Source organism: Ranitomeya variabilis, chromosome 8, assembly GCF_051348905.1.
Source record: "Ranitomeya variabilis isolate aRanVar5 chromosome 8, aRanVar5.hap1, whole genome shotgun sequence".
Taxonomy (NCBI): domain Eukaryota; kingdom Metazoa; phylum Chordata; class Amphibia; order Anura; family Dendrobatidae; genus Ranitomeya; species Ranitomeya variabilis.
In genome coordinates, this window is record NC_135239.1 from 105,264,324 (window position 1) to 105,288,818 (window position 24,495).

The window sequence follows — 24,495 nt, forward strand, 5'->3', positions numbered from 1 at the left end:
ATTAATATCTAACACAGCACAAACAGTTACACTGCAGTCCACAGACACCTCTAAACAACAGAACACCGATGATGTACTGTCCACTGTAACCCCCAGTAAAATATCCTCAACTGAATTATCCCCAACAGTTGGGGCCAGGGAATCTTTCTCTATAGCGGGAACTGATCTTACACATACACCTAAAGATACTCTAGTATCATCTAATACAGCACAAGCAATTACACTGCAGACCACAGACATCACCAAACAGCAAAGCACAGATGGCATCCAATCAACCTTATCAGCCAAGGAATCATTCTCAATAACAGGAACTGATCCTACACTTACATCCAAAGATACTATAGTATCATCTAATACAGCACAAACATTTACACCACAGATTACAGACATCATCAAACAACAAAGCACAGATGGCATCCAATCAACCTTATCAGCCAAGGAATCATTCTCAATAACGGGAACTGATCCTGCACTTACATCTAAAGATACCATAGTATCATCTAATACAGCACAAGCAATTACATCACACACCACCAAACAGCAAAGCACAGATGGCATCCAATCGACCTTATCAGCCAAGGAATCATTCTCAATAACAGGAACTGATCCTACACTTACATCTAAAGATACCATAGTATCATCTAATACAGCACAAGCAATTACACTGCAGACCACAGACATCACTAAACAACAAAGCACAGATGGCATCCAATCAACCTTATCAGCCAAGGAATCATTCTCAATAACAGGAACTGATCCTACTCTTATATCGAAAGAAACCATAGTATCATCTAATACAGCACAAGCAATTACACTGCAGACCACAGACATTACCAAACAACAAAGCACAGATGACGCCCAGTTGTCTTTATCCCCCAGTAAAATAACTGCAGCAGAATTATCTCCAACTATTGAAAATGTAGAACTAGAACAAAGCACCACAAGTGATAGTGGCCAACATTTATTTTCCAGTGAGAGAGCTAGTACACTGCAGGCCACAGGCATAACCATGCAACAAAGCACAGATGACGTCCATTCAACTATAAATCCCAGTAAAATATCTGTAACAGAATTATCCCCAACAGTTGAGATTAAGGAATCTTTCTCTACAGAGGAATCGCATTCTTCACTTACATCTAAAGATACAATACTAACATCTAACACAGCACAAACAATTAGACCGCAGGCCACAGACATCACTAAACAACAAAACACAGATTACGTCCAATCGACTTTATCACCGAGTGAAATAACTACAACAGAAGCGTCCAAAACCGCTGAGACCAAGGAATCTTTCTCCATAGAGAAGACGGATTCGACTCAGGCACCTAAAGACACAACATCTAACGCAGGACAAACAATTACACTGCAAGCCACAGACATCACTAATCAGCACAACACAGATGATATCCAGTTGACGGTAACCCCCAGTAAATTCATTACAACAGAATTAACCCCAACTGCTGAAAATCTAGAAATTGAAAAAGGCACCCCAACATCTGCCAGTTATAGCAGCCAACATTCATCTTCCAGTGAGCGGGATCTTCTTCCTACTACAAGACATACTAATCCTATTGACAGCACAGTAGCTACATCTGATGCAGATGTTTTAGGAATTACTTCCACAGATGACAGACAGACAGAGAGAACATATGAAACCTCCCAAACATCAGATGCAACAATGGGTAGCTTAGTCATCACCACCATGCAAGCACCATTGTCAGAGCCCCATCATGGTGGCTTTACACACCTTACTTCATTAGCCAATATGATAAAATCCACTGAAGCTGCAACAAACAAAAATACACCGACTTCCACATCATTTAGATTGCTGGACAAATATTACACATCAGCAGATTCTTCTAGAGCTAGGACTATGTCCCATACAGATACAACTAGAGCTCAGGGTTTACATACTGAAAATGATCCAGTAAGCAGTGAATCTACTGACTCATTTTCAGCTACGATGAAGGATGACTTATTGGGTACTGTCCGTGATGTAGATTCAAGCAGAATTAAGACTACCCATGGGCTAACAACTCTTCATATCACTGCAGGTCCAATGTATTCAGAGCTTCCCCATAGCACAAATGCCCCTTCTGAATTTACCAATAACGCGCTTGACCAAAACACTGACTATTTCATGGCAAATACTAATATAATGCCTTTCTCTACCACAGCTACTACTCAGAAAAGTGAACAAGCACAAACCACAGTGATCACAGAATCAACCACAACGCATTCAGATCACACTATTCCATCAGAAAGCAACATAAAAGGGACAAGTATTGAACCACAGCAAACACTGACTACTAAGCAATCTGTTATATTGACAACGTCACAGCCTGGAGATGAGTCTGAGGTTTCTACAATTACGAGCAAAGCTGAAAATGAACCAACTCCAACTAAAGAATCAGACAACATGAAAATGACCACCAAGTCCGTAAATCCAACAAAAACACCTAAACCCAGAGGTAGTCCTACAAACAGGCCACTGAATCCTGAAGAGATGGAAAATTTTAAACCCACCAACCCTTCCACAACTAACCCATATCACATTTGTGACTTGCTTAAAGAAGAAGCAATAAAATTGAGTATCTCAGATGATGACCTTCAACGAGTCAACGAAATATGTACTGAGATGCAGCAACTTTATCCCCTTGTAAGTACGCCATCTCCAGACGTAAAGCAGCCTGACACAGGTGATAGAGATATTCCCTCCAGCTACCCATATGAGATAACGCCTAATGGGAATCAACCACCAGGAACAAGAATCATTCAGATTGTAGATGAAATATATCGGAGGATGAATAACTCACCAATGGCAAATTTAACAGGTGTACATAGCTACACTATACATAGACCATCAATATGGGTATTACTACGTAATAAAATCAGAAGTTCTAACGGTAAGTATAATGTCAGAGTTGCCCCTTTTACTACTTCACAACATTTTCACACTATGTATTTAAGTTATTGTTGTGTACTGAGATGCTCGTCTTAAGTGGTCAGACTCTGTTCACACAAGCATTATGGACTCTGTTAATATATAAATCATGACAGCTTTGTTGGGCTTTGTTTTTTCATAATCATACTATGAAGTCCATTGGACTGCTCTTAATTATATTATATTTGAAAGGGAAAATATTTTTGTGCTACAGACTGCTCTTCATAGCATCAGAAATATTGGAAGGACTAGTTGGTGGAGATTCTCAATGCCAATGTGAACAGAGCCCGACACTATGTCTCATCCTTCTGTATCACTCACAATTCAATACCTCTTGCTGCCAGTATGCACATGTGCAGAAAATGTTGCAATGTTTTCCTAAAGTTATATTTTCTATTTGTAATGCCTAGACATATACAATAAATGTATACATGTGCCCTTAACATACTAACTATATTCCCTGTGTCTACATCTTTGACTAAATAGTTATATTTGGAACTGGAGAGTGAGATATTAATAAATTGTTATAATAATGACAACAGCAATATCTAAGTATTACTTATAGTAGAAGTCCTGTTTCCACATGTGTAAAGAATGAGACAGATGAAGATTTACAGTACATGACATTATCATTCAGAAACGTTAGCCAAGAAAAGGAATGTGAATTTGTATCCGTAATTTACAGAAGCACTCCTATCAAAATGTTATGGGCTAATTCAGTGTGAATGTGCAGGGCTCAGCATAAACGCATGGAATGAGAAGGGGTATTCTTTAAGTAATGCCCCTTTATTGTCAACTCGGTGCTAGACACCTGTTTAACAATAATTAGACTTATCTGTGGTTGCGTTATTGTTGATTAGAATTTTGCAGTCTAATCTTTCATTGAGATGTGCTCATTTTTTGCAACTTGGTCTTGAACTAATTTGTTAGAAAAATTAAGTTTTTTGGGTGTGCAAAACAACAAATCTTGTTTGCAACCAAGGGCCCACATTTGTGGGAGTATTTTGTAGCATGTTATCCCATAGAAAGTAATGATTCTGAAAGAAACTATAGGTTTTCTGACAAATCTATCCATTTCCGCTGTGCACTGTATGTGTAGTGTAGGTGTATTAATATACTCACAGATGCCATCTCCTCCTGGTTCCAGTGCTGCACATTATGACTATTCTAACTTCCTTACAAAGACTGGGGTTTAAGTTTGAGTTGGAAGTTGCTATTGCAATGTATGGAGCCTCGTTCTGATGCTTTATAGATTTGTATTGTAAAAGCGACTTCTGGTTCACACACAAACTCCAGTATTATCTGAAGAGTCGAAACTTCAGTCATATAACACAGAAGAGGACAAGAGCGGTGGTGGACACCAGAGAAGTCGGTGGTCGGTGAGTATTTTAGCACTCCTACAATATATTACTTGTAAAATAACACACATTTAATCCATAACACATTTATGGGAGTGCTTTTTAATGAAAACAAAATGTGGATAATAAGCTCCCAAACACCAGTTGAAATATTATGTGGCTGCACATTCAAACAAAGAGGAAAGGAATTAATCTAAAAGGTAATTATGTCTAACAACCATGTAAATGTTATGCAAATGTTCCACTCTAGACCCACAGAAGAATCTGTGCAATGGGCAGCCAGTTGATGGGATAACTACTCTGCAAAATGGATCAATGGTGGCTTTTCGGGGTAAGTGAATTGAAAAAGAAAAGCTTTACTTCAAAAAGTATTCTCAGGCACCTGACCAGCGTTTCACAGTTCCTTTGTCAGGGGTCCTGTTTGATACATGATGATGAGGTTGATAGTAAGGTGAGAGACCTTCTTACTACTATGGGGAAGGAAATAAAAGGTTGGGTAGTTGAAGCAGCTCCAGTAGTAGTAAGATGGCAGCAGGATTATTGCAGAAGACTTTTGCGAAAAACTGAGTTCCAAGAGTGGGAGACAATGAAGACATGCTGAGGAATGGGGCAGTATGAGGGATACTTGAGAGAAATCTTGGAGGCAATTAGGTGAGGAACGTTGAAGAGCAGAGGATAAAAGAAGATCTTATGAGGACCGTAGATTACATGTAGGGAAGTAAAAAGAGATTATTTTTGGAGATGTATGGAGGAGACAGATTATGGACACCCATGTAAAACATTGTTAGTAATTTAAACTAAATTCACTGAAAAGATTACCAGAGGGAAGAGGCAAAAGAGTAGCAAAGGGAGAGATGGACTAATCAGGCAATGGAGTTAAGTATGCACTGGAGAGGTGTGAGAGTGTTAGCTGTGAAGCCACACAGGAAGATATTTTAGTAGTCAAGGTGGGAGATGATGAGTAAATATACTAACATTTTAGTTGTTTCAGGTTTGAGTAAAGGACGAATTATGAAAATATTTTTGAGTTGCAGTTGGCAAATGGTGGTAAGGTTTTGAATGTGTGGTTTGCAGGACAGAGCAGAGTCAAAAGCTACAAAGAGGCAGCAGACTTGTGATACAGGCATATGAATACACCATATATAAAGTACACTATATACCATCTATACTATCTATATGTATATTATATACTGTGTAAAATACTTAAAGACAATGTACACTATGCAAATTGTTGGCATGAATGACTTATACAGTCTATACTATATTCAGACAATGGACACATACAATCTATGCTATAACTGATATCCACTATATACAATGTATAGTATATACAAAATCTATGCAGAAATAATTTATACAATCTATACCACATATGCAATCTGTACTATAAACAGACAATCTATACTATATACAGTTAATCTACATCATACAAAGACAATGCACACTATATATAATCTAAACAATATAAAATATGCATTATATACAGTGGGTAAAATAAGTATTTGGTACACTGACGTTTTGCAAGTTTTATCACCTACAAAGAATGGAGAGGTCTGTAAGCATCTGCTACCACTGCCGAGTGTCTCGCGGTGAACTCGTACAACCTGTCTGGCTTCACTACAAGCATGAGAAAGTTCTCATGCTCACAGTGCCATCAGGAAGATCCTGGGAGTTCACAGTCAATTAACTCACTTCACCTTTCTGACGTCTGCGTTAGCGCCAAAAGATATTTTCCCATGGCGCTCGCGATAACATCAAATCGGTACCGGAGATGTCAGTGTCTGTGTGTGTAATACGTGTGGCACACATGTGGCAACTGTGTGCCGGGTGTGTGCTGCATCAGTACCACACGGTGGGTGCCAGGGAAGCAGCGGTACAGTAAGTGCTGGTCCCCGGTGCCTGGTGCTACAGACAACTCTCATCATTCTCCCCTGCTGTGCCGGCAATCAGCATAAGGAGGGGAGAATGATGAGTTGTATTCAAGTGAGAACAATGACAGCATGCGGTGGCTGATGGGACAATTACTCTCATCACCCTACACCTGCTGCTAACAACAATGAGAGCAGGAGCCGCCAATGGGAGCATTCATCAACCAGCTCTTGTGCTATACATAAATAAATACATGAAAAAAATGGCGTTGCTTCCCACGTATTTTCTATAACCAGCCAGGCAAAACTGACAGCTGGGGGCTGCAACCCTCAGCTGTCAGTGTGAGCAAGGCTGATTATAAAGAATAGAGGGGTCCCCGCGCTGTATTTTTTAAAATTATTTAAATTATTTAAAAAAAATGGCATGGAGTCCCCCCATTTTTGACAACCAACCGTGCTAAAGCAGACAGATGGGGACTGGTATTCTAAGGTTGGTAAGGGGTGATGGATATTAACCCCGCCCCCTCATCACAGCATAAAAATAGCAGCCTGCCACTGCCCAGAAAATGCATATCTAGTAGATACGCCAATTCTTGTGCTTTGCCTGACTCTTTCCGCTTGCTCTGTAGCAGTGGCAAGTGGAGTTCATATTTGTGGTGTTGATGTCACCTTTGTATTGTCAGGTGACATCAAACCCACAGATTACTAATGGAGAGGCGTCTATAAGCACCTATCCATTACTAATCCTATAGTTATATGGTAAGTATATGGTAAATAAAAACACAGCAAGAATAAAGTCCTTGATTAGAAATAAAACAAAACTTACTTTTCCATTTTTATTTAAAAATAACAAACACAGTTATACTCACCTAAAGCCTAATTCCAGTGAATCCCTCGTTCTCCTTTAATAATTCTAAAATAAAAAAACAACAATATCCCTCATCTCTCCGTCGTTCGGTCCCACGCCGTAATCCACATCTGGGGATTAACCCCTTTCTGACATCGGGCGTAATAGTACACCAATGTCGGAAACCCTCCCTTTGATGCGGGCTCAGGCGGTGAGTGTTTTGAGCAGCTGACATGTGCACGGAATAGCTGATCCATTTGTTCACCGATGGGTTGGCATGACAACCAGAGGTCTCTTGAAGACCTCTATGGTTATCAATGCCAGTGGTCGTTGCTCATAGCAACTGAGTAATTCTGCTACATATAGGCGATCTGATCATCGCCTGTATGTAGCAGAGCCGATCGGGTTATGGCAGCTTCTAATCTCCCATAGACACTATTGAAGCATGTCATAAGTAAAAAAAAATGTTTTTAAAAATATTAGAAAATGGCGCAATTTTTTTTTTTTTAACAAAGTTTTCAATTTTTTTCACAACTTAGGTAAGAAAGAAACCAGATATGTTTGGTGTCTATGAACTCGTAATGCAAGAAAAAAACTCCGGCACACTCTTTCAAAGATTCTGACAGTTTATTATAAATTTTCAACAAAAATGTGGTTTCCAAGAATTAATCAAGTTTCTCTGAACATGGGCACATATAATTTCTTTTTCTCAACGTTTCGGCTAACAAGCCTTTTTCAAGAGATTACGCACGGCGGTCACATTTCCCCGGTCTTCCGTATGGATACCTCACTCCAGCGTGACATGTATTAAGTGGATTTCCATATCCTGTTCTGCGCACCAACAAAGGGACAAGTAAACTTGATTAATTCTTGGAAACCACATTTTTGTTGAAAATTTATAATAAACTGTCAGAATCTTTGAAAGAGTGTGCCGGAGTTTTTTTCTTGCATATGATTGTTTTCTCCTGAGCACCTCACAATCAAAAAGTGAGCACCCCCTTCATCGTGGTTTTTTTTTTTTTTTTTTTTTTTTTATGAACTCGTAATGACCTGGAGAATCATAGTAGCTGGTCAGATCTAGCATTTAGTGAACCTAGTTAAAAAGCAAAATGAAAAACAACTGTGGGATTGCACTTTTTTTGCAATTTCAATACATTTGGAATGTTTTCCCGTTTTCCAGTACATGATATGTTATAACCAATAGTGTCATTCAAAAGTACAGCTCGTCCCGCAAAAAAACAAGCCCCTGACATAGCCATGTTAACGGAAAAATATAACATTTATGGCTCTGGGAAGAAAAAACGAAAATACCTCTGGTCATACAGGGGTTAATAGTTTTCAACCTGGACAGTGCCAAGATGTGACCGTCCAGGCTGAGTACCACTGGTGAATGATCTGCTGTGAGTGCAGCATCAGTGACTAGCGATGATGTCATCAAGGTTACCTCCAGTCACTGAGGCTGCGTTCCCAGCAGGGCTGAGCTGCTGTGACCTCAGCACCATGTGAAAAAGACAGTAATGAGGTCACTGCAGTTCAAGCTCAGTGTCTTCACAGCAGATCACCTTGAGAAAAATTCCAAGTGAAATTGCAAAAAAGTGCAATCCCACAGTTGTTTTTTGTTTTTTTTACCATGTTCACTAAATGCTAAATCTGAGCTGCTATTATGATTCTACAGATCATTACGAGTTCACAGACACCAAGCATGTCTAGGTTCTTTTTTATTTAAGTGGTTAAAAAAAAATCCAAAATTTGTAAAAAAAAAAAAAAAAATTGCATCATATTCTGATACCAGTAGCGTCTCTATTTTTTGTGATCTCGGGTTGGGCAAGGGCTTATTTTTTGCGAGCCGAGCTGACACTTTTAATGATATCATTTTGGTGCAGAAACAATCTTTTGATTGCCCGTTATTGCATTTTAATGCAATGTTGCGGCGACCAAAAAAAGTAATTCTGGCATTTTGACTTTTTTTTCATTACGCCATTTAGTAATCAGGTAAAAAAAAATTATATTGATAGATCTGGCGATTCTGAATGTGGCAATGCCAAATATGTGTATGTTTGATTTTTTTTATTGTTTTATTTTGAATGGCGCGAAAGGGGGGTGATTTGAACTTTTTTATATATATTATTTTTTATATTTTTAAAAACTTATTTTTTTTACTTTTGGCATGCTTCAATAGTCTCCATGGGAGACTAGAAGCTGCCATAATCCGATCGGCCCTGCTACATACAGGCGATGATCAGATCGCTTGTATGTAACAGAATTGATCACTTTCTATGAACGCCGACCACCGGGCGGTGCTCATAGCAATCCTGCAGTGACAACCATAGAGGTCTGCAGGAGACCTCTGGTTGTCATGACAACCCATCGGTGGCATTTAACAGCTTTGGGTGGATCGCGATTCCACCTGCGGCTATTAGAGGCACATGTCAGCTCTTCAAAACAGCTGGCATGTGCAGGAAAAGATGTGGGCTCACCGCTGGGTCCCACATCAAAAGGCGGAAGTCCAACATTGGCGTACTATTACACCTAATGTTGGAAAGTTAATCAATACATCTTGGAATAATAATTTGATATAATTAAAAAAAATGCTCCTGTGCTGAGATAATCTTATAAATGTGTCCCTCCTGTGTACTGTGTAATGGCTGTGTCTGACCGTACAGGGAGATGGTCTGATCATGCCACAGCTCCTGGGCAGGGGAGGAAGCAAAAGAGAGGATACACACAGTACAGAAGGGGTTCACAGCTGGTTCTTTTTGTGAGGTAAAACATTTCCCTGCATGTTTTTAAAAAGTTTTACTTCAAAGAAAGAATCATCTGTGATCCCGTGCTGTCCTGTCTGTACACTCTCTTTTGCATTCTCCCCTTCCCAGGAGCTGTGCTATGATCAGATCATGTCCCTGCATGGTGACACAGCCATTAGGCCAGTCTCACACGTCCAGATAATTCCGGTACCGTAAAAAATCGGTACCGGAGTTATCCGTGTCCGTGAGCTCACGTAGGCCATCCGTGTGGCACACGTGCGGAAGCCGTGTGCCGCCTGGGTACCACACGGACTGTGCAGGAGAGACAGTGCTAAAGTTTAGCGCTGTCCCCTGCATCGTGCTGAAGCCGCGATTCATATCTTCTGTGCAGCAGCGTTTGCTGTAAAGAAGATATGAATAATCCATTTTTTAGTGGTATTTCGTGTTTAAAATAAAGCTCCATGTCCCCACCCCCTGTGCGCCCCCCCGCTGTTCTGAAAATGCTCATCCGGCTCCCTCGTTGGCTGTCGCTGCTTCCTGTCCTGGCCACACCTTCTACTGTATGCGGTCACGTGGGGCCGCCGATTACAGTCATGAATATGCGGCTCCACCTCCCATAGGGGTGGAGCCGCATATTCACTACTGTAAATATCAACCGCAAAAAAAATAAAAAAAACAATGATTTTTCATTCCTTCTCTCCAGCGAATGCTGCTGGAGAGAAGGGATGAATGGCGGCTTCAGCACCCAAAGCAGGGGACAGCGCTTACTGTAGCGCTGTCTCCTGCATGGTCCGTGTGGTACCCAGTCGGCACATGGGCGGCACACGGCTGCCGCACGTGTGCCACACTGATGTGCCACGTGAGCTCACAGACACACAGACACGGATAACTCCGGTACCGATTTTTCCGGTACCGGAATTATCTGGACGTGTAAGACTGGCCTTTATTGGTGTTCTACAGGAACATCTTAGCATCAATGCGGATGTTACTTTTATACGTGCTAGCCTACTTGAACCTTGCTACAGTCCCAGTAAACTTTTTTGACAGAATCCTTAAATGGCAGTAAGTTCAAGGTGTGCTCTGAACTTGTACTTTGCCAATCACAGGTTTTAAAGTATAGATACTGCCCAGCATGCTGCAAAATAATAATGCAAAAAAACTCACTCATCTTTCTGATTTTCAACAAACCTCTTTTAAAGTTTTTCAGGTTGCACACCAGTCTACATACAGAATGTATAGAGCTGGTTTCTGTACATCCTAACGTAGCCATACACTTAGTGATTAGCATGTAACCTCTGCAGGCAGTACTTGGCTGGAGCGCTTACATGCCCATCCTGACTAGGAGAGGTAGCATGGATATTGCTGAAGGACCACAGATGTATTATAAGAGAAACAGCAGCAATCGAAGAGATGAATATTTTTTTTTGGTTTTTTTTTTACGCTAGGCTGGACCATACCTGTAAAATATATTTAGGGGTAGGCAACCCCTTAGAAGGTTTTGTTGCATGATATCACAAAATACCATTAAAGCTCTTGTGGAGTCCATACCTCAGTGGTTCAGAGCTGTTTTGGTGGCAAGGGGGTCCTATACAATTTTAGACAGGAGGTTCTAATGTGCTAGTGAATCAATGTCTTCATATTGAACATTTGCAAGTTTGTGTCTCTTAGAAAACTAATAAATGTTATAAAGATTTCACAAATTGGTCATTAGACAAGACTATGTGTGTTATTTGTTATTTGCATATGCACTTTATATTCAGATAGAAGTAGTTTTCCAGCTTAACCTAATTTTGCGTGCTAATCATTTCTTTTTCCTAAAATGTTGGGGAATTTTAGGTCACTACTTTTGGACATTAAATAAAGGAGGTGTGATGGGATGTCCTCGCAAAATTACTGAAGTATGGGGTGTTCCATCACCAATTGACACAGTATTTACTAGATGTAATTGTGGTGGCAAGACCTTCTTTTTCAAGGTATGAAATTGTGAAATATGCACTTTAAAAGATATGAGTGGTCTGATGTCATTGGCTATACAGTATGCTCAGAGTGTACAATCTAGTACTGCTCTAATATACACTGCACAAAAAAGGGGGACACTTAACACAATGTAACTGTAAGTAAATCACACTTTGGTGACATCAACTTGTCCAGTTATGAAGCAACACTGATTGTGAATCAATTTCTCCTTCTGTTGTGCAAATGGAACATACAACAGGTAGAAATTATAGGCAATTAGCAAGACAACCTAGTGGATAGTTGTGCAGGTGGTGACCACAGACCATTTCTCTGTTCTCATTCTTTTTGGCTGTTGTTTTGGTCACTTTTACATATTGTCATTGCTCTCATTCCTAGAGGTACAGCAGCATGAGGCGGTTTCTACAACCCACAGAAGTTGCTCAGGTAGTGCAGCTCAACTAGGAATGGCACATCCATGCATGCTGTGGCAAGAAGGATAGCTGTGTCTATCATCACAGTGCCCAGAGCATGGAGCAGATGCCAGGAGACAGGCCAGTACACCAGGAGACATGGAGGGGGCCATAGGAGGGCAACCACCCAACAGCAGGACCTCTACCTTCTCTTTTGTGCAGGGAGCAAAATGAGGAGAAGTGCCTGAGCCCTGAAAAATTACCTCTAACAGGTCACTAACATCCATGTGTCTGCTCAAACTGTCAGAAACAGACTCCATGAGGGTGGTATGAGGGATCGACATCCACAAGTGGGTGTTGTGCTTACAGTCCAACATTGTGCATGGTGATTAGCATTTGCCAGAGAACACCAAGATTTGCAGATTCGACATTGGTGCCCTGTGCTCTTCACAGAAGAGAACAGGTTCACATTGAGCATGTGACAGACATGACAGAGACACTGTGTAGAAAATTTTGCTGCCTGCAACATCCTCCATCATAACCGGTTTAGCAGTGAGTTAGCAATGGTGTGGGGTGGCATTTCTTTGGAGGTTCACACAGCACTCCATGTGCTAGCCAAAAGTACCCTCCCTGCCATTAGGTACCGGGATGAGATCCTCAGTATTGTGAGACCATACACAGGTGCACAGGGTCCTGGGTTCCTTCTGATGCATGACAATGCTAGGCCTCATGTGGCTGAAGTATGTCAGCAGTTCCTTCATGATGAAGGCATTGATGCTATGGACTGGCCTGCCCATTTCCCATACCTGAATCCAATCAATCACATCTGGGAAATCATGTCTTGTTCCATCCACCAACTCCAAATTGCACCACAGACTGTCTAGGAGGTGGCTGATGCTTTAATACAGGTCTGGGAGGAGATCCCTCAGGAGTACATCTGCCACTTCATCATGATCATGCCCAGGCATTGTAGGGAGGTCATACGGGCACGTGGAGGCCATAAACATTACAGAGCATAATTTCTTGTCTTGAGGCATTTCCACTGAAGTTGGATCAGCCTGTAATTTGATTTTCCATTTTGTTTTATTGTCCATTAACTAGTGATGGGCGAACCCGAACAGTAAAGTTCGGGGCTCATAATGAAAACCTACTGTTCGGCATGGATCCTGAACACGAACTTCTCAAGGAAGTCCATGTTACTGTTCGGTTTTGGCACCTGAACATCACGTATTTCCCACGCTCTCATCTGCATGACAGCATGAGAAACACCGGCGGTTCTGATTGGCAGTCAGGTCATTGAAACGTTTACTTCTGGTCACAGAGGAGTCGGCTGATGAGAGATTACTACTCCCATCAGTCTACCGAAACAAGAAGTGAATCTCAGAGCAAGATTTAATTAAATATAGTCATTTAATAATAAATAATTCAAGCAAGGATGATCATTAAAATACATGCAGAAATTGGTATGACAGGGATAATGACACCTAAGTGCCATGTCCGGAGAGGTTGAAATACAAAGTAGCAAGAAAAATCCCTCAAATACTGTAGATCATATGTAGGGAGAGCTAATGGGGCAATAGTGGATAGTACAATTTTAAGGCTAAACCGTGGCTCAAAAAAATGTGCAAGTGCAATACAGGTAGATAAATCAAATCAATACAATATGCTGACAAGAGCCATAGTCAATTCAGCCAAATTCTATGCAGAATCCACAACCACCAGCTATAACCGCTAACATGGAGATATATACGTGTCCAAATAAATGAAGGGGAAAGAACATAAGTAAAGTAATGATAACAGTGCCAACCTACCAGACAGGCGTGGATGGGGAGCCCCGAGTCTACACCTGTTGCTTCTAATAACAGGGGGCACTCATCAGCCGGGGCCTATAAATATTTTTTTTTTAAATGACATGGGGTCTTTCAATTTTTGATAACCAGCATGCCAAAACTGATAGCTGCGGCCTGCAGCCCTCAACTGTCAGCTTTATCATGCCTGGTTATCAAGAATAGAGGGTCCCCATGCCATTTTTAAAAATTATTTAAAGAAATAATGTTAAAAAACAGCATAGGACTCCCCTATAATTTACAACCAGCTCAGCTAAAGCAGACAGCTGGGGGATGGTATTCTAAGGTTGATAAGGAGCCCCTGCCAGCCTAAAAATAGCAGCCCACAGCTGCTCCAGAAAAGGTGCATCTATTAGATGCAGCAATTTTGGCACTTTGCCCAGCTCTTCCCACTTGCCTTGTGGTGGTGGTGGCAAGTGGAGTTCATATTTGTGGGGTTGATGTCACCTTTGTATTTTCAAGTGACATCAAGCCCAGAAGTTAGTAATGGACAGGTGTCTTATGGACGCCTCTCCATTACTAATGCCATAGTCATATTGTCAATAACAATTGTAAAATAACAAACACAGTTATACTCACCTTACGCCTATTCCATTGAAGCCCTGGTCCCCTGTAAAAAGAAAAAACAAATAATAAACAGCAAATATACTCACCTAATGCCCATTCTATTGAAGCCCTGATCTCCTGTAGAAAAAAATAAAAAACAACAATATTCCTCACCTGTCCGACATACTGTCCCATGCCATAATCGATATCTGCAATAATTGGTTTTCAACATGGACGGTGCAAGTGCGATCATCCAGACTGAAAACCACGGTAACAATTTGTCATGGTGAACTGCGGAGAACTCACTAAGCTAAGTACTGCACCATGAGACTTTTTCTCACTGTGCAAGTGGTGATTTCACTGAGGTCATCACACTTCATTGGCCTGGCTCACAATCAAGTGAGCTAGTAACACAGCCTCAGTGACCTGTGGTATCCTCGATGACATTACCTCTAGTCACTGACGCTGCTGCTTGCAGCAGCTCATTCTTCTGTGGTTTTCAACCTGGATGGTGCCAAGATGTGACTGTCCAGGGTGAAATCCACAGGAGAATGTGCTGCTATGAGTGCAGCATCATTGACTTAGCTGTCTGCTTTAGCTTGGCTGGTTGTCAAAAATGGAGGGGACCCACAATGTTTTTATTTTATTATTTATTTAAATAACTTAAAAAACGGTGTGGGGACCTCTCTATTCTTCATAACCAGCCATGACAAAGCTGACAGCTCATGGTTGCAATCCACAGCTTTCAGTTTTGCCATGCTGGTTATCAAACTTGAAAAAACCCCATATCATTTTTTTTTCAATTTATTTATAACACAGGCACCTGCTGATGAATATTTCCATCAGCTATGCTTGCTCTCACTGTTATTAGTGGCAGCAGGCGAAGGCTGATGGGAGTAGTCCTCTCTCATCAGCCGACGCCTTTGTGACCGGAGGTAAACTTCTTACCACCGGTCACAGCTGCTGGCTCACACTGTCATCTGACAGTGTGGGAATCGCAGGGCTCTGACTGATGGTAATAATCTTACCATACATCAAGGACAGTGTTTTCCAATGAATGTTCAGGCCCCCCATTCATCTAAATGGGGTCTGGGTTCAAGTTCAGGTTCAGGTACTGTTCTGGTACCTGACCCAAACTTTTTAAAATATTTGGCAGAACCTGTCCAAACACGATCACCCAGGGGTTCGTCCATCACTATTCCCAAAGCATTCCACTATAAAATGAATAAAGTTTTGTAACTGGAATATTTCATTCAATCATATCAGTGTTTTATAAGGGGTAGTATATACCGTATATACTCGAGTATAAGCCGAGATTTTCAGCCCAAATTTTGGGGCTGAAAGTGTCCCTCTCGGTTTATACTCGAGTCATGGTCGGCAGTGGGGTCGGCGGATGAGGGGGAAAGAGCAGTGTCGCATACTCACCTGGTCCCGGCGCTCCTAACGCTGTCTAAGCCTGTCCCATGGTCTCCCTCGCTGCAGCTCTTCCTCTATTCAGCGGTCACGTGGTACCGCTCATTAAAGTAATGAATATGGACTCCACTCCCATAGGGGCAGAGACGCATATTCATTACTGTAATGAGCGGTACGCCGGTACCGGTGACTGCTCATTACAGGAAGAAGCTGCGGTACCATGGGACAGGCAGGGACAGTGTCAGGAGCGCCGGGACCAGGTGAGTATTTCATAGTCACCTGTCCACGTTCCATCCGCCGGGCACCGCTCCGTCTTCTCGTCCTCTTGCAGTGACTGTGCAGGTTAGAGGGCGCGATGACGTATTAGTGTGCGCGCCACCCTCTGCCTGAACAGTCAGTGTGGAGAGACGGGACACTGAGGAGCAGCGGGCAGCGACGAGAGGTGAGTATGTGATTTATTTATTTTTTATTGCAGCAGAAGCAGTATTACATGTGGCACAATGCTGTATGGAGCGTCTATGGGGCCATAAAGAACTGCATGGAGCATTATATGGGGCATCTATGGGGCCATAACTGTATGGAGCATTATATGGGGCCATAACTGTATGGAGCATTATATGGGGCATCTATGGGGCCATAACTGTATGGAGCATTATATGGGACATCTATGGGGCCATAACTGTATGGAGCAATATATGGAGCATTATATGGGGCCATAACTGCATGGACCATTATATGGGGCATCTATGGGGCCATAACTGCATGGCGCATTATATGGGGCATCTATGGGGCCATAACTGCATGGAGCATTATATGGGGCATTATATGGGCCATAACTGTATAGAGCATTATATGGGGCATTTTATGGGGCCATAACTGCACGGAGCATTATATGGGGCATGTATGGGGCCATAACTGCATGGAGCATTATATGGGGCATCTATGGGGCCTTAACTGCATGGAGCATTATATGGGGCATCTATGGGGCCATAACTGCATGGAGCATTATATGGGGCATTATATGGGGCCATAACTGTATGGAGCATTATATGGGGCATCTATGGGGCCATAACTGCATGGTGCATTATATGGGGCATCTATGGGGCCATAACTGCATGGAGCATTATATGGGGCATCTATGGGGCCATAACTGCATGGAGCATTATATGGGGCATCTATGGGGCCATAAAGAACTGCATAGAGCATTATATGGGGCTCCTGATTCAATATGGATATTCAAAAACACTTAACCTACTGATATCTCAATTAATTTTACTTTTATTGGTATCTATTTTTATTTTTGACATATACCGGTAGCTGTTGCATTTTCCACCCGAGTCAATAAGTTTTCCCAGTTTTTTGTTGCAAAATTAGGGGGGTCGGCTTATACTCAAGTATATACGGTAATTGTTTTGTTGCTCCATAAAGGATAGTTATTGCCGATAGCTTGCTTAGTGTTTATTCTTACAGCAAATACAGTTGTGTGAAAAAGTGTTTGCCTCCTTCCTGATTTTCTATTTTTTTGCATGTTTGTCACACTAAAACAAATTTAGATATAAGGCATAGATAACACAAGTAAACACAAAATGCATTTTTAAATGAAGGTCTTTATTATTAAGGGAAAAGTAATCCAGTAATAACTAATAACTGGTTGGGACACCCTTAGCAGCAACAGCTGCAATCAAGCTGCAATGAGTCTTTTACAATGCTCTGAAAGAATTTTGGCAACTCATCTTTTCAGAATTGTTGTAAATCAGCCACATTGGGTTTTTAAGGTCAAGCCATGGTTTCTCAATTAGATTAAGGTCAGGACTTTCACTAGCCACTCCAAAGCTTTAATTTTGTTTTTCTTAAGCCATTCAGAGGTAGACTTGCTGGTGTGTTTTGGATCATTGTTCTGCTGCATAACACAACTACACTTCGCCCTGAGGTCACGATCAGATGGACAGACATTCTCCTACAGGATTTTATGATGGATAGAATTTATGGTTTAATTTATTACTGCAAGTCTTCCAGGTCCTGAAGCAGAAAAACAGCTCCAGATCATCGCACTACCACCACCATATTTCACACTTGGTATGATGTTCCTTTTCTGAAATGCTGTGTTAATTCTATGCCAGATGTAATGGAACATACACCTTCCAAAAAGTTAAACTTTTGTCTCGTCAGTCCACAGAGTATTCTCCCAAATGTATTGGGAATCATCAAGATGTTTTCTGGCAAAAATGAGATGAGCTTTTATGTTCTAAGGGTATGTGCACACGCTGGGGATTTTGCTGCGAATCCGCAGCGGATTGGCAGCTGCGGATTCGCAGCAGTTTTCCATTAGTTTACAGTACCGTGTAAACCTATGGAAAACAAAATCCGCAGTGCACATGCTGCAGAAAAAAATGCGCAGAAACGCTGCATTGCTTATTCCGCAGCATGTCAATTCTTCGTGTGGATTCTGCAGCGGTTTACACCTGCTCCATAATAGAAATCCGTAGGTGTAAAACCGCAGATGGAATCCACACAAAAACCGGGGTAAATCCGCAGTAATTCCGCAGTAAATCCGCAGTGCGGATTTCCTGCAGATTTACCAAAATCAGTGCAGAAAAATCTGCACACCTTTCCGCAACGTGTGCACCTTTATTGTTTAGTAGTCGTTTTCGTCCTGTACCTCTGCCATGTTGACGATTTTTGTCCAGTCTCTTTTTTATGGTGGAGTCATGAACACTGACCTTAACAGAGTCAAGTGAGGCCTGCAGTTCTTTGGATGTTGTGTGTTTTTTTGTGACCTCTTGGATAAGTTGTCGCTCTTCTCTTGTGGTAATTTTGTTTGATTGGCCACACCTAGGAAGATTCATCACTGGTCCATGTTTTTGCCATTTGTGGATAATGGCTCTCACTGTGGTTCGTTGGAGTCCCAAAGCTTTAGAAATGGCTTTATAATGTTTTCCATACTGATAGATCTCAATTACTTTGTTTCTCATTTGTTCCAGAATTTCTTTGGATCGTGGCACAAAGTATAGCTTTTGAGGTTCTTTTGGCCTACTTCACTTTTTCAGGAAGATCCTATTTAAGTGATTTCTTGATTGAGAACAGGTGTGGCAGTAATCAGAAATGGGTGTGGCAACAGAATTTGAACTTGGCTTCCCAAAGATGTGATAAACCACAGATAATTTATGTTCTAAGGGGGGGGAGGGAAATCACTTTTTCACACAGGGCCTTGTAGGTTTGGATTTATTTTTCCCATAATAATAATAATAAAGACCTTCATTTAAAAACTGCATTTTGTGTTTACTTGTGTTATCTTTATCTAATATTTACATTTGTTTGGTGATCTGTGATAAACATGCAAAAGAATAGGGAATCAGGAAGAGGGCAAAGACTTTTTCACACACCTGTATGTCTTGAGGTCTTGGCTCAATTTATATGACAATCTACACATGATCCCCAAACTGTTCTGAGTATGTATACAATAAATATCTGTGTGCATTCTACAGTACCCATATTTCCTATACATTGTAAGAGAAAGATTGCACATGTGCAGTCACCTACCTTTCAGGCACAAGGGACCACAGATCAATTTGGTTGCCAGAGTGTAGACACTTACCAATCATACATCACACTGTGGCCTCTCTATGCTCTATTAGAAACTTGGAAGCTATAAATGAAAAAAAAATATATATACAGTGGGGTAAAAAAGTATTTGATCCCTTGCTGATTTTGAAAGTTTGCCCACTGACAAAGACATGAACAGTCTATAATTTTAAGGGTAGGTTAATTTTAACATTGAGAGATAGAACATCAAAAATAAAATCCAGAAAATCACATTGTATAAATTATATAAATTCATTTGCATTTTGAAGTGAGAAATAAGTATTTAATCCCCTACTAACCATTAAGAGTTCTGGTGCCCAGAGACCAGTTAGACACTCCTAATCAACTTGTTACCTGCATTAAATTGGCAAGACCAAAAAGCTTTATAAGAATGTTAGGGACAAGATCATAGACCTGCACAAAGCTGGATTGGGCTACAAAACAATAAGTAAGACACTGGGTGAGAAGGAGACAACTGTTGGTGCAATAGTAAGACAATGGAAGAAATATAAAATGACTGTCAATCGACATAGACCTGAGGCACCATGCTACATCTCACCTCGTGGGGCATCCTTGATCATGAGGAAGGTGATAGATCAGCTTAAAACTACAGTGGAGAACTTGTTAATGATCTCAAGGCAGCTGGGAGCACAGTCACCAAGAAAACCACTGGTAACACATTACGCCGTAAATATTTAAATTCCTGCGGTGCCAGCAAGGTCCCCCTGCTCAAGAAGGCACATGTGCAGGCCAGTCTGAAGTTTGCCAATGAACACCTGGATGATTCTGTGAATGATTGAGAGAAGGTGCTGAGGTCAGATGACAGATTTGGCATTAACTCAACTCGCAGTGTTTGGAGGAAGAGAAATGCTGCCTATGACTTAAAGAACATCATCCCCATTGTCAAGCATGGAGGTGGAAACATTAGGTTTTTGGGGGTGTTTCTCTGCTAAGGTCACAGGACTACTTCACTGCATCAATCTGAGAATGGATGTAGCCATATACCGTAAAATCCTGAGTGACAGCCTCCTTCCCTCCGCCAGGACATTAAAAATGGGTCGTGGCTGGGTCCAAACATACAACCAAGACAACAAAGAAGTGGCTCAAAAAGAAGCATATTAAGGTCATTGAGTGGCCTAGCCAGTCTTCTGACCTTAGTCCCATAGAAAACTTATGGAGGAAGTTGAAGCTCTGAGTTGCCAAGCAACAGCCTCAAAATCTTAATGATTTAGAGATGATCTGCAAAGAGCAGTGGACCAAAATTTCTCCAGACATGTGCGCAACACTCATCATCAACTACAGAAAACGTATGACTGCTGTGCTTGCCAACAAGGCCTTTGCCACCAAGTATTAAGACTTGTTTGCCAGAGGGATCAAATACTTATTTTCCACTGCAAAATGCAAGTAAATTTATTTAATTTATACAATGTGATTTTCTGGATTTTATTTTTGATATTCTATCTCTCAATGTTAAAATTAACCTACCCTTAAAATTATAGACTGTTCATGTCTTTGTCACTGGGCAAACTTGTAAAATCAGCACGGGGTCAAATACTTATTTCCCCCACTGTATGTGTGTCACAACCTTTAGCATGCGGACAATAAAAATGTGTACTGGCATGTATTCAGCATTGTAAAGTAGTGTGCAATAAAAAAAGAAGAAACTTTGTATTTATCCTCTTGTTCCTTTGTCATTATAGGGTTCTCGTTATTGGCGTTTTTCTAATGATATGATGGACCAAGGCTATCCAAAAGAAATTATTAAGGGTTTTGGTGGACTCCGAGGTAAAGTAAATGCTGTACTGCCCGTCGCTGGATTCAGAACAAGGCCAGAGTCTGTCTATTTTTTCAAACCAGGTGAGCAAAATATAACACTGCATGTGTAACCCACTGGTCAGATAGATTACAACAAGAGCTATTACAAATTTACTATACATAAAAAAATATTACTACACTATAACTCGCAAATATCCTCTTCAGAGAGGACAATGACTAGTGTCACAGATTGGGGGTAGCAATCCTGGAAATCAATATTGATCTTTCAATGAGCCTTTGCACATGACTTAGGATGAAACTAAATCAGAACCTCCATTTACAGTTGTGTTTCAGGGAATTTCTCCCTAATCAATGCAAAGTAGGAGATATAATTTGGCTAGGTGAAAGGTCTCTGACTGGGATCTAATGGGTGGGGAGGTTTCTCCTTGCGCAGAGAGCCAAGCCAGTGTACGAAGACTTATAATGCAATACTCTTCTGGGTATTTAAATATGCAAACAGCCATTTCAAAGAGGAAGAGGACAGGAACTCTAGTGCCATCTTATCTGGATAGCTATCCTAAAAGTCAATATAGATCCTTTGACAAGCCTTGTCACATTATTTATGACAAAAAGCTGAACCAGACACTCCATTTGCAGACAAGTTTTTGGGTTGTTTCTCATCATCATTGCAAAGCAAGAGATCTGATCTGGTTAAGTGAGAGGCCACTGAAAGAGTGTCTAAGGCTACTTTCACACTAGTGTCGTGCACTGCACGTCGCTATGCGTCGTTTTGTAGAAAAAACGCATCCTGCAAAAGTGCTTGCAGGATGCGTTTTTTCTCCATAGACTTGCATTAGCGACGCAGTGCGACACATTGCCACACGTCGCAACCATCGTGCGACAGTTGCGTCGTGTTGCGTCGGACCGTCGCCACCAAAAAACGTTACATGTAATGTTTTTTGGTGCGTCATGACCGTCTTTTTCGACCGCGCATGCGCGGCCGGAACTCCGCCCCCTCCTCCCCGCACATCACAATGAGGCAGTGGATGCGTGGAAAAACTGCATCCGCTGCCACCGTTGTGCGGCGCTATCACAGTTTGCGTCGGTACATCGCAACGTCGCATTGCTACGTGCGTCGTACGACGCTAGTGTGAAAGTAGCCTAAGGGGGATCATTTCTCCTTGTGGACAGGAGAACTGTTCCCCCTTTGATACATTATAATAAAAATATTTGACATACTCTTCTAAATTTACTGTACCGACACTCCTCCACTAAGGCTACTTTCACACATCCGTCGGTACGGGGCAGTCGCAAACCGTTGGCCCGATGTACCGATGGACGTTGTGCTAAATTTAGCACAAACGTGGGCAGCGGATGCAGTCTTACGACGCATCCGCTGCCCAGTGTGATGAGTGGGGAGGAAAGTAGCTTCATAACCAGGGCTGTCACTAGGAATTCGGGGCCCCATACTGGCAAAATTTTCAGGGCCCCCATGGGTTTCCTCCCAGGCTCCACCCCAGCCCCGCCTCCACCCCTCAAACTGTCGGCAGTCAAAAGATTTTTTAACCCCTTCAAGTCGCGGCCCTTTTTCGTTTTTGCGTTTTCGTTTTTCACTCCCCTCCTTCCCAGAGCCATAACTTTTTTATTTTTCCGTCAATATGGCCATGTGAGGGCTTATTTTTTGCGGGACGAGTTGTACTTTTGAATGACACCATTGGTTTTACCATGACTTTTACTAGAAAACGGGAAAAAAATTCCAAGTGCGGTGAAATTGCAAAAAAAGTGCAATCCCACACTTGTTTTTTGTTTGGCTTTTTTGCTAGGTTCACTAAATGCTAAAAGTGACCTGCCAGTATGATTCTCCAGGTCATTACGAGTTCATAGACACCTAACATGTCTAGGTTATTTTTTATCCGAGTGGTGAAAAAAAATTCTAAACTTTGCTTAAAAAAAAAAAAAAAAAAAAAAGTGCCATTTTCCGATACCCGTAGCGTCTCCATTTTTCATGATCTGGGGTCGGGTGAGGGCTTATTTTTTGCATGCCGAGCTGGCGTTTTTAATATCACTTTTGTGCAGATACGTTCTTTTGATCGCCCGTTATTGCATTTTAATGCAATGTCGCGGCGACCAAAAAAACGTAATTCTGGCGTTTTGAATTTTTTTCTCGCTACGCTGTTTAGCGATCAGGTTAATGCTTTTTTTTATTGATAGATCGGGCAATTCTGAACGCGGTGATACCAAATACGTGTTGGTTTGATTTTTTTTTATTGTTTTATTTAGGATGGGGCAAAAGGGGGGTGATTTAAACTTTTATGTTTTAAACATTTTTTTCATATTTTTAAAAACATTTTTTTTTTACCTGTGCCATGCTTCAATAGCCTCCATGGGAGGCTAGAAGCTGGCACAACTCGATTGGCTCAGCTACATGGCAGCGATCATCAGATCGCTCCTATGTAGCTGAAATGCAGGTGTGCTGTGAGCATCACAGGGGGGCGCTCCCAGCAGGCCGGCATCAGTAACCATAGATGTCTCAAGGACCTCTATGGTTACCATCCTGACACATCGCCGACCCCCGATCATGTGACGGGGGTCGGCGATGACGTCATTTCCGGCCGCCCGGCCGGATGCGGTAGTTAAATGCCGCTGTCTGCGTTTGACAGCGGCATTTAACAGGTTAATAGCGGCGGGTGAATAGCGATTTCACCCGCCGCTATTGCGCGCACATGTCAGCTGTAGAAAACAGCTGACATGTCGCGACTTTGATGTGGGCTCAGCGCCGGAGCCCACATCAAAGGGGGAGACACGGCATGCGCCGTACTAGTACGGCGCATGTCGCGAAAGGGTTAAGCCGCCACCACAACAAGGTCGGGCCCTACTCTACTCTAACCTATTAAACTTTTGTTAAAATATCCAATACAATTTAGGTATAGATTTTTTCAATTTTTAAAATGACCAATAATATCACATACAAGGAACAAATACCACCACACCATGTCCAGACCACATATTACTACCATATAGTGACCAATAATACCACATACAAGGAAAAAATACCACCACACCATGACCAGAGCACATATTACCACCACATAGTGACCAAATAATACCACATACAAGGAACTAGTACCGCCACACCATGGCCGGACAACGTATTACCACCACATAGTGACTGAATACTACCATACTGATCAATACTAATATCAGAGGCGTATCTAGGGTTTC

At 41.6% G+C, this 24,495-nt stretch overlaps 1 protein-coding gene across 1 annotated transcript in view; it reads left to right on the plus strand.

Annotated features, from left to right (window-relative positions):
* PRG4 (proteoglycan 4) overlaps positions 1-24,495 on the plus strand; it is a 187,449-nt gene that overhangs the window by 157,194 nt on the left and 5,760 nt on the right. Inside the window, exons 14-17 of the mRNA XM_077277614.1 lie at positions 2,181-2,909; positions 4,556-4,636; positions 11,601-11,737; positions 21,219-21,375. Of these exons, the coding sequence (XP_077133729.1) occupies positions 2,181-2,909; positions 4,556-4,636; positions 11,601-11,737; positions 21,219-21,375 (1,104 nt within the window). The remainder of the gene's footprint in view (positions 1-2,180; positions 2,910-4,555; positions 4,637-11,600; positions 11,738-21,218; positions 21,376-24,495) is intronic.